Source organism: Protomyctophum parallelum (assembly GCF_964188405.1).
Source record: "Protomyctophum parallelum genome assembly, chromosome: 4".
Taxonomy (NCBI): Eukaryota; Metazoa; Chordata; class Actinopteri; order Myctophiformes; family Myctophidae; genus Protomyctophum; species Protomyctophum parallelum.
The window spans coordinates 18,243,867-18,257,408 of record NC_139700.1 but is presented as its reverse complement, the minus strand read 5'-3'; the positions used below and the strand labels follow the sequence as shown (position 1 = coordinate 18,257,408).

General features: G+C 46.1%; 1 protein-coding gene across 1 annotated transcript in view; it reads right to left on the bottom strand.

The window, feature by feature from the left end:
* vwf (von Willebrand factor) overlaps positions 1 to 13,542 on the bottom strand; it is a 42,131-nt gene that overhangs the window by 15,411 nt on the left and 13,178 nt on the right. The window contains exons 20-34 of the mRNA XM_083762707.1: positions 13,117 to 13,255; positions 12,565 to 12,702; positions 12,307 to 12,453; positions 12,039 to 12,179; positions 11,696 to 11,794; positions 10,298 to 10,454; positions 8,908 to 9,078; positions 8,316 to 8,451; positions 7,685 to 7,997; positions 6,357 to 7,518; positions 5,683 to 5,787; positions 4,201 to 4,350; positions 2,208 to 2,351; positions 1,373 to 1,543; positions 948 to 994 (exon numbers count right to left, since the gene is read on the bottom strand). Coding sequence (XP_083618833.1) covers positions 948 to 994; positions 1,373 to 1,543; positions 2,208 to 2,351; positions 4,201 to 4,350; positions 5,683 to 5,787; positions 6,357 to 7,518; positions 7,685 to 7,997; positions 8,316 to 8,451; positions 8,908 to 9,078; positions 10,298 to 10,454; positions 11,696 to 11,794; positions 12,039 to 12,179; positions 12,307 to 12,453; positions 12,565 to 12,702; positions 13,117 to 13,255 — 3,220 coding nt within the window. The remainder of the gene's footprint in view (positions 1 to 947; positions 995 to 1,372; positions 1,544 to 2,207; positions 2,352 to 4,200; positions 4,351 to 5,682; positions 5,788 to 6,356; positions 7,519 to 7,684; positions 7,998 to 8,315; positions 8,452 to 8,907; positions 9,079 to 10,297; positions 10,455 to 11,695; positions 11,795 to 12,038; positions 12,180 to 12,306; positions 12,454 to 12,564; positions 12,703 to 13,116; positions 13,256 to 13,542) is intronic.

Below are 13,542 nucleotides of genomic sequence, written 5' to 3'. Positions count from 1 at the left end.
GCATTTCATGAGAACAGATGTCAAAGCAACAGGTCGATAATCGTTGAGACAGGTAACAGGTTTTTTCTTGGCAAAGGGTACAATTATTGTTTTTTTTAAAACACAATGGCACCACGCACAATAACAGGGACAGGTTAAATATGTCTGTGTAAACCCATGACAGCTGGTTATAGCATGTCTTAAGGACACAAGAGGCTATCCCGTCTGGCCCTGCAGCTTTATGAGCATTAACTTTTTGGAACGCTTTACTCACAGACCTCTGCGTCACCTGCAGATCCACCGCCTCAGGTGCGCTCTGCGCCGTGGCTGGGTCTGAGTTGTGAGCCTCGAAGCGGGCAAAAAAGTTATTCAGCTCGTCTGGTAAAGACGCGGAGGTGTCAGTGATATTACCTGACTTGGGTTTATAGCCCGTAACCGCCTGCAGTCCGCTCCACATTCGCCGCGAGTCACAGCCGCTGTAGTCGAGTTCTAATTTGACTCTGTACTGTCTCTTTGCGGCTTTGATAGCCTTTCTCAGTTAAATGCGTTGTGAGAACTTAGATCAGCTATTTCAAATGGCCGAAATGTATATAGGGCTGCAGTGATTAGTGTATATTTAGTAATAATAATCCAAATCTAAAAAGTAACTAGTAGCTAAAGTACAGACATTTTTAAATACTCCACTAACGTAAAAATACCTCAAAATTGTACTTAAGTAAATGTACTTTACTACTTTTTACACCACTGCTAGGGACATGAGTAACTAATCACACACAGAGACACAGAGACACACACACACACACACACACACACACACACACACACACACACACACACACACACACCCGTAGGCACAGAAACAGATACTAGATACTCATGTATAGACACACACAGACAGACACACAAAACAAAGAAACAGCTCCAACTGTGTGATGATGATAGATCTATATTCTATATCATTTACTCACCTTTCTCTCATTCCCATCATCGTCAACACAAACCCCAGGTGGACCAGCTGCGAATCATAATACAACGTTGTCAACATCAGAACAACACACTGTCTTTTAAAATGGTTTCACTAGTTTGCAACCAATTTATTTTACTTCGCTGAGGCAGTACAAACCATGCCAGTTTGATTGATTGTCATCTATTTAGTAGTGCAAGAGGGTGCATCTGTGTGTGTGTGTGTGTGTGTGTGTGTGTGTGTGTATGTGTGTGTGTGTGTGTGTGTGTGTGTGTGTGTGTGTGTGTGTGTGTGTGTGTGTGTGTGTGTGTGTGTGTGTGTGTGTGTCTGTGTGTGTGTGTGTGTGTGTGTGTGTGTGTGTGTGTGCGTGTGTATGTGCGTGTGTGTGTGTGTGTGTGTGTGTGTACGTGTGTGCGTGCGTGAGCCCACCCCTGCATATTTTCTCCGTATAGTAATAGTTGTGGTCCAGAGTCAACAGCATCAGCAGTTGATCTATGCTGCGCAGGTGCAGCGTGTTGTCTTGGTTGCCAGGGCCGGCGAGCACGCTCAGTTCACTCTTGTCATAATGTGGTCCTATCCCGATGGGGAACACCGACACACCTGTGGGAGGAGGTCCGTTAAAACACAAGAGGACACAAGTCGATCTCAAAAACAACTAGAAAAAGTGCCACAGGTCTCCACAGGAGGCACAGGTCTCCACCAGGATAATAGCGTGTGTGACGTTTGGACAAAAAGTGCAGAAGTAAAATAAAAAGTTCAGTGTATACATAATGTTTAGAAGTGCGCAAACAAAGTTGTACACAGATCGGTGCAGTTATAGGTGAAAACATGAATTGGCCTGTTGTATCGCCACCATGAGGCTGTGCCTCTTCCTCTGCCTAATAGGAATGCGCATGAATAATTTCACAGAAATTGCACGCTGTGTTCAAGATTTGAGGCATTTTGTTGAAAATGGACCAACCCTGCAAACTTTGGAAGGCAATCGGGATGGAATATGGAAAAGTTATCCATGTTGATCACATGACTATAGAGATATTGTATAACGATTTGCGTGATAAAATGTATGAAAAACTAAATGAAAAATGTTTGTAAAGAAATATTATATTAGTGAATACTGTTCACTGGAATGCAGAATCACAATCAGCTTTATTGTCACATCACAGTTTTACAGGTAAAAAAGTGGTTGAAATTTGTTTTTGTGCATATATATAATATATATATTCAGAACTATTCTTCCTTATTGATGGGGTTGGCAAGGTCTTACCCGCTATCAGCGCCTCATTGGCTGCTTCTTGGACGTCATCGGTTGACCTGTCTGTCACCAGCATCACCACTGCCTTGGGCACACCTGGGCGGCCACCGCTGCTTGGTGAGATGGCTGTCTGAACAGCAAAACGCAGCGCAGAGCCTGCATGGGAACATGTCAAATCAGATGCCATTTGTGTTGTACATTTGAATACTGTAAGCACAAGGAAATTCACAGGAGAGATGCATCGGGAAATGAAGTAACAAAATTATGTCTAATAGTGCTCTGTAGTAGAGTGAGGGGCAAACGGTGAGGTTGGGATAAGACCGATAAGATATTAAAAGGGCAAATGTGTTGATAATAATAATAATGGACTGCATTTTTATAGCGCTTTCTATGGACTACGTGCTTAATCAAAGCGCTTACAATGGTCCATTCATTCATACATTGTCAGGTGGAGCGGCGAACAATCAACGCCAGCGTCCTCACTTCCAACATTCACACACCAATGGTAGCAACCACTGGAGGCAAGGTGGGGTTCAGTGTCTTGCCCAAGGACACTTTGACATGTGGACCGGAGGAGCCGAGATTCGAATCGCCGACCCATGGATCATTGGACTCTACCTCCTGAGCCACAGTGTTAACCAATAACCTCTTAAATCCTATACTGATTGATTCCCAAGGGCTACATTAAATATCTTGATGGAAAATAGCTGATCTACAAGTTCACACCGCGTCATGCGCTGTCAGCTTGTACAGACGCTATTTCTTCAGTGAATATACACCCCAGAAGAGGGATTTTAGGCTTCAAATCCAGGACCACGTGCGAATACATGTGTGAATACATAATCCATTGTTTTTTTTGCATTCTAGGGCAGCTGTGTTAGTGGTGCTGTGCATGTTACCTATAGTACAGGGGCAGCTGTGGTAGAGGTGCTGTGCATGTTACCTAGTACAGGGGCAGCTGTGGTAGAGGTGCTGTGCATGTTACCTATAGTACAGGGGCAGCTGTGGTAGAGGTGCTGTGCATGTTACCTATAGTGCAGGGGCAGCTGTGGTAGAGGTGCTGTGCATGTTACCTATAGTACAGGGGCAGCTGTGGTAGAGGTGCTGTGCATGTTACCTATAGTGCAGGGGCAGCTGTGGTAGTGGTGCTGTGCATGTTACCTAGTACAGGGGCAGCTGTGGTAGAGGTGCTGTGCATGTTACCTATAGTGCAGGGGCAGCTGTGGTAGTGGTGCTGTGCATGTTACCTATAGTGCAGGGGCAGCTGTGGTAGTGGTGCTGTGCATGTTACCTATAGTACAGGGGCAGCTGTGGTAGTGGTGCTGTGCATGTTACCTATAGTACAGGGGCAGCTGTGGTAGTGGTGCTGTGCATGTTACCTATAGTGCAGGGGCAGCTGTGGTAGAGGTGCTGTGCATGTTACCTATAGTACAGGGGCAGCTGTGGTAGAGGTGCTGTGCATGTTACCTATAGTGCAGGGGCAGCTGTGGTAGTGGTGCTGTGCATGTTACCTATAGTACAGGGGCAGCTGTGGTAGTGGTGCTGTGCATGTTACCTATAGTGCAGGGGCAGCTGTGGTAGAGGTGCTGTGCATGTTACCTATAGTACAGGGGCAGCTGTGGTAGAGGTGCTGTGCATGTTACCTATAGTACAGGGGCAGCTGTGGTAGAGGTGCTGTGCATGTTACCTATAGTACAGGGGCAGCTGTGGTAGAGGTGCTGTGCATGTTACCTATAGTGCAGGGGCAGCTGTGGTAGTGGTGCTGTGCATGTTACCTATAGTACAGGGGCAGCTGTGGTAGAGGTGCTGTGCATGTTACCTAGTAGGCCTACAGGGGCAGCTGTGGTAGTGGCGCTGTGCATGTTACCTATAGTACAGGGGCAGCTGTGGTAGAGGTGCTGTGCATGTTACCTAGTGCAGGGGCAGCTGTGGTAGTGGCGCTATGCATGTTACAGTACCTAGTGCAGGGGCAGCTGTGGTAGTGGCGCTATGCATGTTACAGTACCTAGTGCAGGGGCAGCTTTGGTAGAGGTGCTGTGCATGTTTTCCAGCTGCTTGAGGAGGTATGGCTTGCTCTGCTTATCCTTCCAGGTCACCTCCGCTGTGCTCTTCCATATTCCATATTGAACCACGCCCACCTGAGTGGCGTTCCGCCCTGCAGAGCACACACAAAGGAGTCAGTCCACTCGCATTCATCATGTAACATAACGTCAGTGGTGGAAAAAGTACATTTATTTAAGTTAAGTACTGTACTTACAGTAAGTACTTTACTCGAGCATTTCCATTTTTCAGTACTTCTCTGAGGTAAACATTGTACTTTGAATTATTTGAAAACATTAGCTAATGATACGTGACTTGAGTTAGTTCAGTCAGATATACTCAAGGGGTTTCATGCTATGCTCAGGGACGCATACATATACTCGATGGGTTAATACGCTGCATTACTATATGACCATATACAGTATTTGCAAGACCCACATGTCATACGCTGATGTGGCAGTCAGCTGACCAATTGGGCGGGGTATTTAAGCTCACCTAGACTGCTTGCTTCTTCCTGCCTTCCTTCGGCATATGGTTCCTGGTTGTTGTTATGCAATGTTTGCTAACACCACCACCCTAGCACCACCGGTGGCGGTGGGCTCTGCTATTTCTGTTCCCCATGGGGGTTTTATTGTATATCTATCTCCCTGCTGATGGTGTTTCATTGTGCTGAGCAGGGAGAAAATGTAGCCAAGATAAAATATTATTATATTATTATTATGCACACTCTCATTCTATAATATATATTGGTTAAATCTATTCGTGAGTTATCTGACTGAACTATAGTTACTTTGACTCTGACTGAACTATAGTTACTTTGTAGATTTGTATTATTGTATTATTATTACAAAACATGCACGTCATGCAGTAACCACTTCAGCCCTACTGTATATACATTTCGGCCATTTGAAAATCTACAACTACATTTACTTGTAGATCTGCTATTTTCAAAAGATTTGTTTTTAGAAAGCTTGAAATGGGACATTCTGCATAATGAGTACTCTTACTTTTAGTAAGTAAATTTCTACGCCAATACTTTTGTACTTACACACTGCAGTATTGATACATTTACTGAAGTAAAAAAATGTAGTGCTTTTTCCACCACTGTATAACGTCAACGCATCCTCACCTTATGTTGGGCATAAACGAACGGGCAAAAATGAACTCCCTACTTCATCGTACAAGAATGTCATGCAAGAATAGCCAATCTACAAGCTAACCACACTTCACATCGTGGCACGTTGTGAACTTACACTTACACGTAGCTGCTACTTTTACTACTTTCGAAACATTATGTAAGTTACAGTGAGAGTGGTTCAGTGTTTCTATGGGGTTTTTGAGTGGTGCAACCACTCCAAGGAGTTTTTTTGGACATACTGTATAAGGTTTTCACCTGACAGTGACGATAGTGATCATACACATATTGCTGGTCTCTGGTATACAGTACCTATGTCTGCATCCTTGACAAATCGTTCCACAAAAGTCTTCATGTCTTCAAACTGTCCGTCGGCTTTCAGCAGGAACAGCACATCCAGGGGCTTCTTACACGGCACTGATCAAACACACATGTACAAATTAAACAGATTGGTACCTGTGTTATCTTTGAAGATTTGTGTTTGCATCAAAATAAGAACTATCCAGTTAGTTACAACATTAAGAAGAGGACTTTTGGAAATGTTGGCAACCTCACATGGATTACTTTGCAACCTATACCATACCTATACCGGTATGCGGTATAGGTATGGTTATAGTGTTTGAACGTGATGCGTTGAGTCCATTCCCTCTTCCTTTCACCCCTCCTAACTCTCTCTGTTTCTTTTCTCTTTGTGTGCTTCTCCTTTCTTTGCGTCCTCTTCTTCTCTCTACTACTCCTTCTTTCCACTACTACACTTATAATCTTCAATTGTTTTGTTAATTATAGATTATATAGCCTATTGTTTGATTATTTTGTATGTTATTATTTTCTTTACATTTTTTGACAATTTCAGACCACTGTTTTGAACACTGGGTTTTGTGTTTGTCTGTTTGGCAGCTCAAAAGCTGTCATGCTTGCAATATGAATAAACAATCAAAATATCAATATAAAAAATAAATAAATAATAATAATGTGTAGAGTTTTACCTGTCGGTGGCAGGGTGGTGGTCACTGGTGGCAGGGTGGTGGTCAACGGGGGAAGCTCAGGGACGACCGGTATTTGGGTGTGCCGCGTGATGTTAACGATCTTGTGGACGACGTAGGTCAAACTGCTGTAGTCGTCCACCATTATCGGCCTCTCTGGGGTACTGAACTGCAGCAAGTCCTCCTCGCGGACCTTCGTCCCGATCCCGATGGGGTAGATGTGCGTCCGGTTGCTCACGGATGGCGGGCGGGCCACAGTGTCGGTGGGCGGGTTCTCCGTCACCAGGAAGACCAGCTGGGATGGGGAAGGGCCCGAGGGAGGCGGTTTAGATTCCTCCAGGACGGTTTCGATGGCGGCGCCCGTGTTGGTCTTGTTCCCGCCCCGCCAGCGAATCTGCCAGAGACGCTCGCGCAGCACCTGCCTCTGTCGCCTCACCTCCCACCGCCTGATCTCCACGGTGACGGTCACCGAGTACTGGACCACGGTGATGCGTACCAGCTCCTGCTTCTCCGTCAGCTCCGAGATTACCTCCTCCAGGAAGAGGAGGGACTTGTTGAAGCTGGCCTCTCCGACCGCGTCGGAGCCCTCCACGATGAAGGTCACGTCGACAGGCGTCAGCGGACCGGGGTGGGAGGTCGTAGTAGTAGGCGTAGTTATAGCAGTAGAAGATGTGGTAATAGTATCAGAAGACCTAGTAACAGTAGAAGACGTAGTGGAGGTGGTGGTGGGCGTTGTGCTGGGCGTTGTGCTGATGGGCGGCAAGGTGGTGGTTGTCTTGGACCCTCCAGCGTCTGGCCCCAGCGTGCAGAGGTAGTCCGACACCTCTACCAGACGGTCCGGCAGCTCCCTCGTGCTGCTCAGCACGTAGGCCCTGTTCTCCGGGTTGGCCTTGGTGATGTCGTTGATCTGCGCCATGTCGACGCCGGGGCCCAGCGCCACCGTCAGCGTTTTGATGCTCTTCTTCTTGAGCATCTTGGCCGTGCTGCGGATGGGCCGCGGGTTGGCACTGGCCGTCAGTATGATGGCCACGCGGTCCGCATTCTCGCGCTTGTTCTTATCGTAGATGTTGATGGCCAGGTATTTGACGGCCTCGTCCAAGAAGGCTGCCGCTCCGCCTGTGTAATGCAGATCATGTACGGTCTTCTTAAACAACCACTTCTGAACCTGCAGGCAGGAAGGAGGGAGAGACAAAGAGAGAGAGCGGAAGGAAGGGAAGGAGGGAGAGAGAGAGGTCTTGTGACACTCATTTCAGAAGGGTCAGCAACACAAAGCCAATATCTATGGTAAATTGAATCAATAACGCAGGATTTCGCACAATGTTTAAGTCTACCTGCAGGTCATAGGTCTTGACTCCTGAGTGGAACAGCAGGACAGTGGCTCGCGTGTGAGCCGAGCCCATGCGGAAGCGCTCCACCACGCCCAGGATGAAGCGCTTCATGGCCTCGAAGTCGTCCTCGGACAGCGCCTCGGAGCCGTCCAGGAGGAAGGCCAGGTCTATGGCACGGTCGCACGTGCCAGGGGGCACAGGCGTGGACTCGAAGGGTATGGTGTAGGGGGACACAGTGGTAGTAGGGGTGGTGAACAACACACCCGCGGCCGTGGGAGGACAAACCTCACAGTTCAGCGTGTTGTTCTCACAGTGACTGCAGCAAGCACAGACAGACATTAGAATAGAATTGAATAAAATAGTTCCCACCCCTTGGGGTGTCTTTTGTATATTTGCACATACTGTACTGCATTTACTCATCCTATGACTACTGGGCGCTCGGGGAGCAATTAGGGGTTCAGGGTCTTGCTCAGGGACACATGTAGACTGGACACATGGCTGGCTTGGCCTGGAATCGCACCTGGGACAACCAGGGCCTCTGGCTTCCCAGCCGGGCTCACTAACCACTCAGCTATTAACTGTGAGGAGCCACAACACGACATTTCACAAAGCAAACCATATTGTACATAATTACCATATCTTGCAGTGCTGGGGGTCATCATGGTTGAGGATGACCTTGTTGCCGTGGGAGATTCTCTGACCTTCGTGGATGCAGACCTTGCACTGGGACACGTCTAAACAATGCATGGTCACCTCATCCAACAGTTGGCCTAGGCAACAGAAGAGGAGGGGTTAACTCATGAGCATTAGCTATATGCGCATGTGTATTGTATTCTAGATTTTTTTGTGTGTATTAGAGGTTGTGCTTATTTACTTTTAGCAATGCATCTCATGCATTGTCATACCTAAACAGCAGATCCAAAACGACAGATGGTAGCTGGAGTGGTGGAGGGTGAGCAGCAAAACATTAGCATACGGCAGCGCAGCAGAATCAGCAGCAGCAAACCCTTCCAGTTTAAATAGCCGGTATGAAGATGGAGTGAGTGTGTGATTGGCTGAGTGAACCATGTGAGTGAGAACGCAATGCAATTAACGCCGGCAGCAAATGCACTGAGGTTTCCTGACTGAACTTGCTATACGCATGTCTGTGACAGCCTCAATACTCATGTATCTTGTCACAGCGTGGGAATGTGTTACAGCAGTGTACAAGTGACAATTGTAATTACCTGGGGGACAGTAGGCATGGCAGCCATCCACACAGGTGAGTGGACAGGGTAGCGGTTGTGGGTGCTGGCAGGTGAGTGGGCAGGCAGATGAGCAGGTGTTGTATCTCCACTGACACAACTCCTCCCCTACTACACCCGGGCCTCTGGGGTTCAGTTCATCACAGCTCATAGCTAAGAGAAATATACAAATGTACATTATATTGGCTCTTTCCTGTTGTTCTACATTCATTTTCCACATAGACAACATGATAAATACAAAAAACTAGAAAAAGTGCTCCTCATCGGAGCATTGGTCTTCGCCAGGCCAGGTAAGTTATTGTGGGCCAGCAAATTCAGTCATTACAGAGGGGAGTGGTTCATGATTTGAGGCATCATTTGTGTGATGTCTCGACAAAATCTGTATGCCATGAATGCCAGAGTCCCTGACATGACATTCTGCGGTGAAATAGTTGGTAACAACAGTTCATTTGCAAACTAATCTACATACTTTTCCATGGAGACATTTGGTGTGGAGGGGGGAAAATGCCCAAAATAGGGACACCAAGAGTTAATGTGGTTAAGCACTGCTAAGGACTTTTCACAACTACTACTATTATTTTGACATTATACCTGGGATTATAAAATGTTGAATAATATGAACCCAGAAATATGGTAGATGATATTGTCTCTGTTGGGTGGAAACCTTATGTCCAAAACTGTTTCAGTATTCAAATTCAAAAATAGCAAAAGTCTCAGATTTACAAGCTCAAAGCATGTTGCAATGGCGGATCTGCTACTTTTGATGCTTTCATCTGTAGTATGATCAAGTAGTATAGGGGCGGGGGCTTGTCTGCCCTTTGGGTATGGGGGGGTGGTCGCCCGGGCAGGGGTCTCGATGCGTTGCGTCGGGGCCGCTTCTTGGGGCGGTGGCCCTGCCGCCTGGGGGGGTGGCGGTTGCCGCCTTTGAGTGGAGCATGCATGGGTCTGCTCTTGTTGTAATGATTTGGTGCCTATGATAACTGTTGTCTGCCTTTTTAATATATGTATTAATGTACTGTATGGATGTATTCCCTGATTGGGAGTCTATGAAAATTCGAAAGTCACTTGTCATTATAGTTCATTGTCCTTGTCATGTCTTTGTATATTCAACCTTTTTATTTATAATAGTATTGTGCCTGAGCTGTTTTTCTTTTCTTTTCTTTTCTTTTGTTTGTTATTGTGTTCTTGTTGTGTAATGTCTGTGTCTTTAAAAACCAATAAATATACTTTATAAAAAAAAATAAAAAAAGTAGTAGGGCATTAATTTACTAAACAAAATCACGAAAAAGTTTAAATATTGGTTTCTACCCGACAGCAACGATTAGCTAGTAATGACCTGTGCTGTGCTGTATGATATTGGACAGACACTCACGACAAAGATCATTGGATCGCCAACGGATGGACACGCCACCCTCTGAACAGGCCTGAGCGTAGGCTGCGATGACATCACAGAAGCACACACAGTCACCTACTGATGGACAAGAGCACGCTGCCTCCACACACATCTCCACATATGGCTCTGGGTCCACCTAGACAGACATATTACCATGTACAGTTCATGTTTAGGAACACATCCACAGCATTGTGATACAGGGAGATTGATGAAGGAAGGCACACTGGTCTATAGCTCCCAGAAGAAAAGTTTATTGGTAAAGGTCATTACACACTGGCGAATTGGCGACGCGATTTCGCTAATTCGCCAGTGTGTAATGACCTTAACACTTCGTCAGATATCATACCTTAAAGATGGAGTGCCACAATGTTTTTATGATTCCAGTTTTTCATGTGTCTATGAGGTGATAGTACTTCATTAGACACCAGGGAGTCGAGTTTATGTGCAATGGTGTATTAACTTTGTATTTAGGGTTTCTTCCTGGAGGCTGAACCCTTGACAGTCAAAGGGGCCAATGAAATAAACAGTAATATAGTGACATCACACTATCAGCCCCTCCCCTAACCCCTCCCCCTTTATCATACAACTACAGCTGTGGGTGCGGCTTCAGTTCAGATGGATCACCACCCATCACACCCACCAGGCAAACCAGGCATACTTAATGAACTGGTGGGCGTGCCCATATAAAAACAACATTTTAACAAATACTGTACACCTTTTTGAAAAATGTATACCTCCTTATATAACAAGACCTGATGATCATGTTTTAGGGTGGAAAAGAATCGTGGCACTCCATCTTTAACTGACGAAGACCCAAACGACACAAAAGGATCTTGTGTGTTGACATATTACCACTAGTGGTCTGTGTGGGCACTGGTTGAGAAACTGCTTTATGTTATTCTGTCTATATGCCAATGCTGAGTTACTTAATACTGCAGTATCTCTGAGAGCTGGTTTCTCTTTCAATCTGTCCTTTGCAACTATCAAGACCCGACACCCAAAACCACTGAAGGGACATAAGTAGAAAACGGCATGCAGGATGGCCACTACAAGAGGCTTGGTAAAGTCTCTCAGTGTAGGTAACAGGTAACACTCACCTGGCTGTTGGTAAAGTCTCTCAGTGTAGGTAACACTCACCTGGCTGTTGGTAAAGTCTCTCAGTGTAGGTAACACTCACCTGGCTGTTGGTAAAGTCTCTCAGTGTAGGTAACACTCACCTGGCTGTTGGTAAAGTCTCTCAGTGTAGGTAACACTCACCTGGCTGTTGGTAAAGTCTCTCAGTGTAGGTAACACTCACCTGGCTGTTGGTAAAGTCTCTCAGTGTAGGTAACACTCACCTGGCTGTTGGTAAAGTCTCACAGTGTAGGTAACACTCACCTGGCTGTTGCATTCCATAAAGAGGGAACTGGTGAGAACACGACAGGACTGCTCAACGGTTACCAACTTCACAATGTTGTCGCCGCATGGAGTGGGCAGCTACACACACACACACACACACACACACACACACACACACACACACACACACACACACAGGTTCAATAAATAGCATCAGCGTACGCCGTACAGTAATATACAATAACCACTCAATCAGCCTGTTATCCTGTGTAGTCATTATGTTTAGCCTCGGTAATGTGGTAGGAATGCATCTATTCAATCTACCAATGCTGTTGTAATAAGAAGCAATAATAAGCTAATGAACACGTAGAGTATAGCCTACCTGTGTTACATCGGCACAGCTGGGTTTGACTTTCCAGGAGTTTCCAAAGTGGGCGGAATCCACCTCCAACTGGTTGTTGCTGCTCATCAAATCGTTGTTAATGTTGCCATCGAAGTTCCCACACAGACCACACACCCGCCCCTACACACAGTGACAGGTAAGTACAGACCACACACCCTCCCCTACACACAGTGACAGGTAAGTACTGGGGGTCCTTGAAATTAAAATCGTTGAGAGAGAATCCCTGTTGTGAGCCATGAAGGATTACCCTGTGTTCGGCTGAGATGTGGACCAACAGTCGGGTTCCCTGGTCCCAGCTGATAGAAATGTGTTTCCCCAGCAGTAGAACATAGAACTGGCCAGAGCGAATGATCTCCACCTCCGTGCCCTGTAGCACTGGTTTCCTCATCCTCACCTACAGGCACACGGAAAGAAATCTTCTTCATGTGTGTGCGTGTGTGTGTGCGTGTGTCTGTGTGTGTGCGTGCGTGCGTGCGTGCGTACGTGCATGCGTAGGTTACAGTACCTCTCCGTGCTGCATAGTAATCAGCCCTCCCTCGTAGAAGACTGTCAGCGCTTTGGCACAACGACGTCCCACAATGCCACAGGCCTCGTTCTCCACCAACACTCTGAAGGAACCACTGTCCTCTCCGTTGCACATATCCTGAGAGGGAGAGGCGGGCACGACATAAAGAGAGAGATGGAGAAAAGAGAGATTCAATGTTATTGACTTCCAAGTCACGTGTGTTACACAATCCACATTAGGGATGTTTTTATGCTCCCAATTTGTATCTGTCGATACCGATTTTGTTTTTCCGATATTTATATTTTTATAGAACACTTATGCCATATCACAATAGTACAATATTCAAAAGTCAGACAGTATCCAGTCTAATATCATGATATGGTTATAATATTGATACTATTATTACTATAGGGATGTCCTGATCACGTTTTTTTGCTCCCTATCCGATTCCGATCATTTGAAAGTGACGTGACCGGCCCCCATTTCCGATCACGTGGTCAGACCGGGACAACCCTAATCCACATAGTTCACTGGGGTCCATCTGTCTCTTACCTGCACCAGGACATACTGGCAGAGGCCAGGAAAAGAGTATTTGAGTCCGTCAAATGTGATGTAGTGTCCTTCTCCGACCGTGCGACACACGCCGTCACACACCTTCTCCGTGCAGACCCACTTCCTGTTCTCACACACACTGCACAGGGGAGAGCCTTGTTAACCCATTTTGGTGTTAGCAGTATGTTATGTTTTAACGATTGAAAAATAGCAGATCTACAAGCTCATAGCGCGCCACCGAGTGTCGCGCTACGAGCTTGTAGGTCTGCTATTCTTTTTTTATTGAAGAAGCACTGACATAGAAACATAGCTTTTTCAGAAAACTTTCAGGATGTAGAAGACATTTTTAGAATCTGATCTCAGGTCAAAATGGGTACACGGTGACACATGCAGATATATATCATAATCAGTTTAGAGTGCATTCAG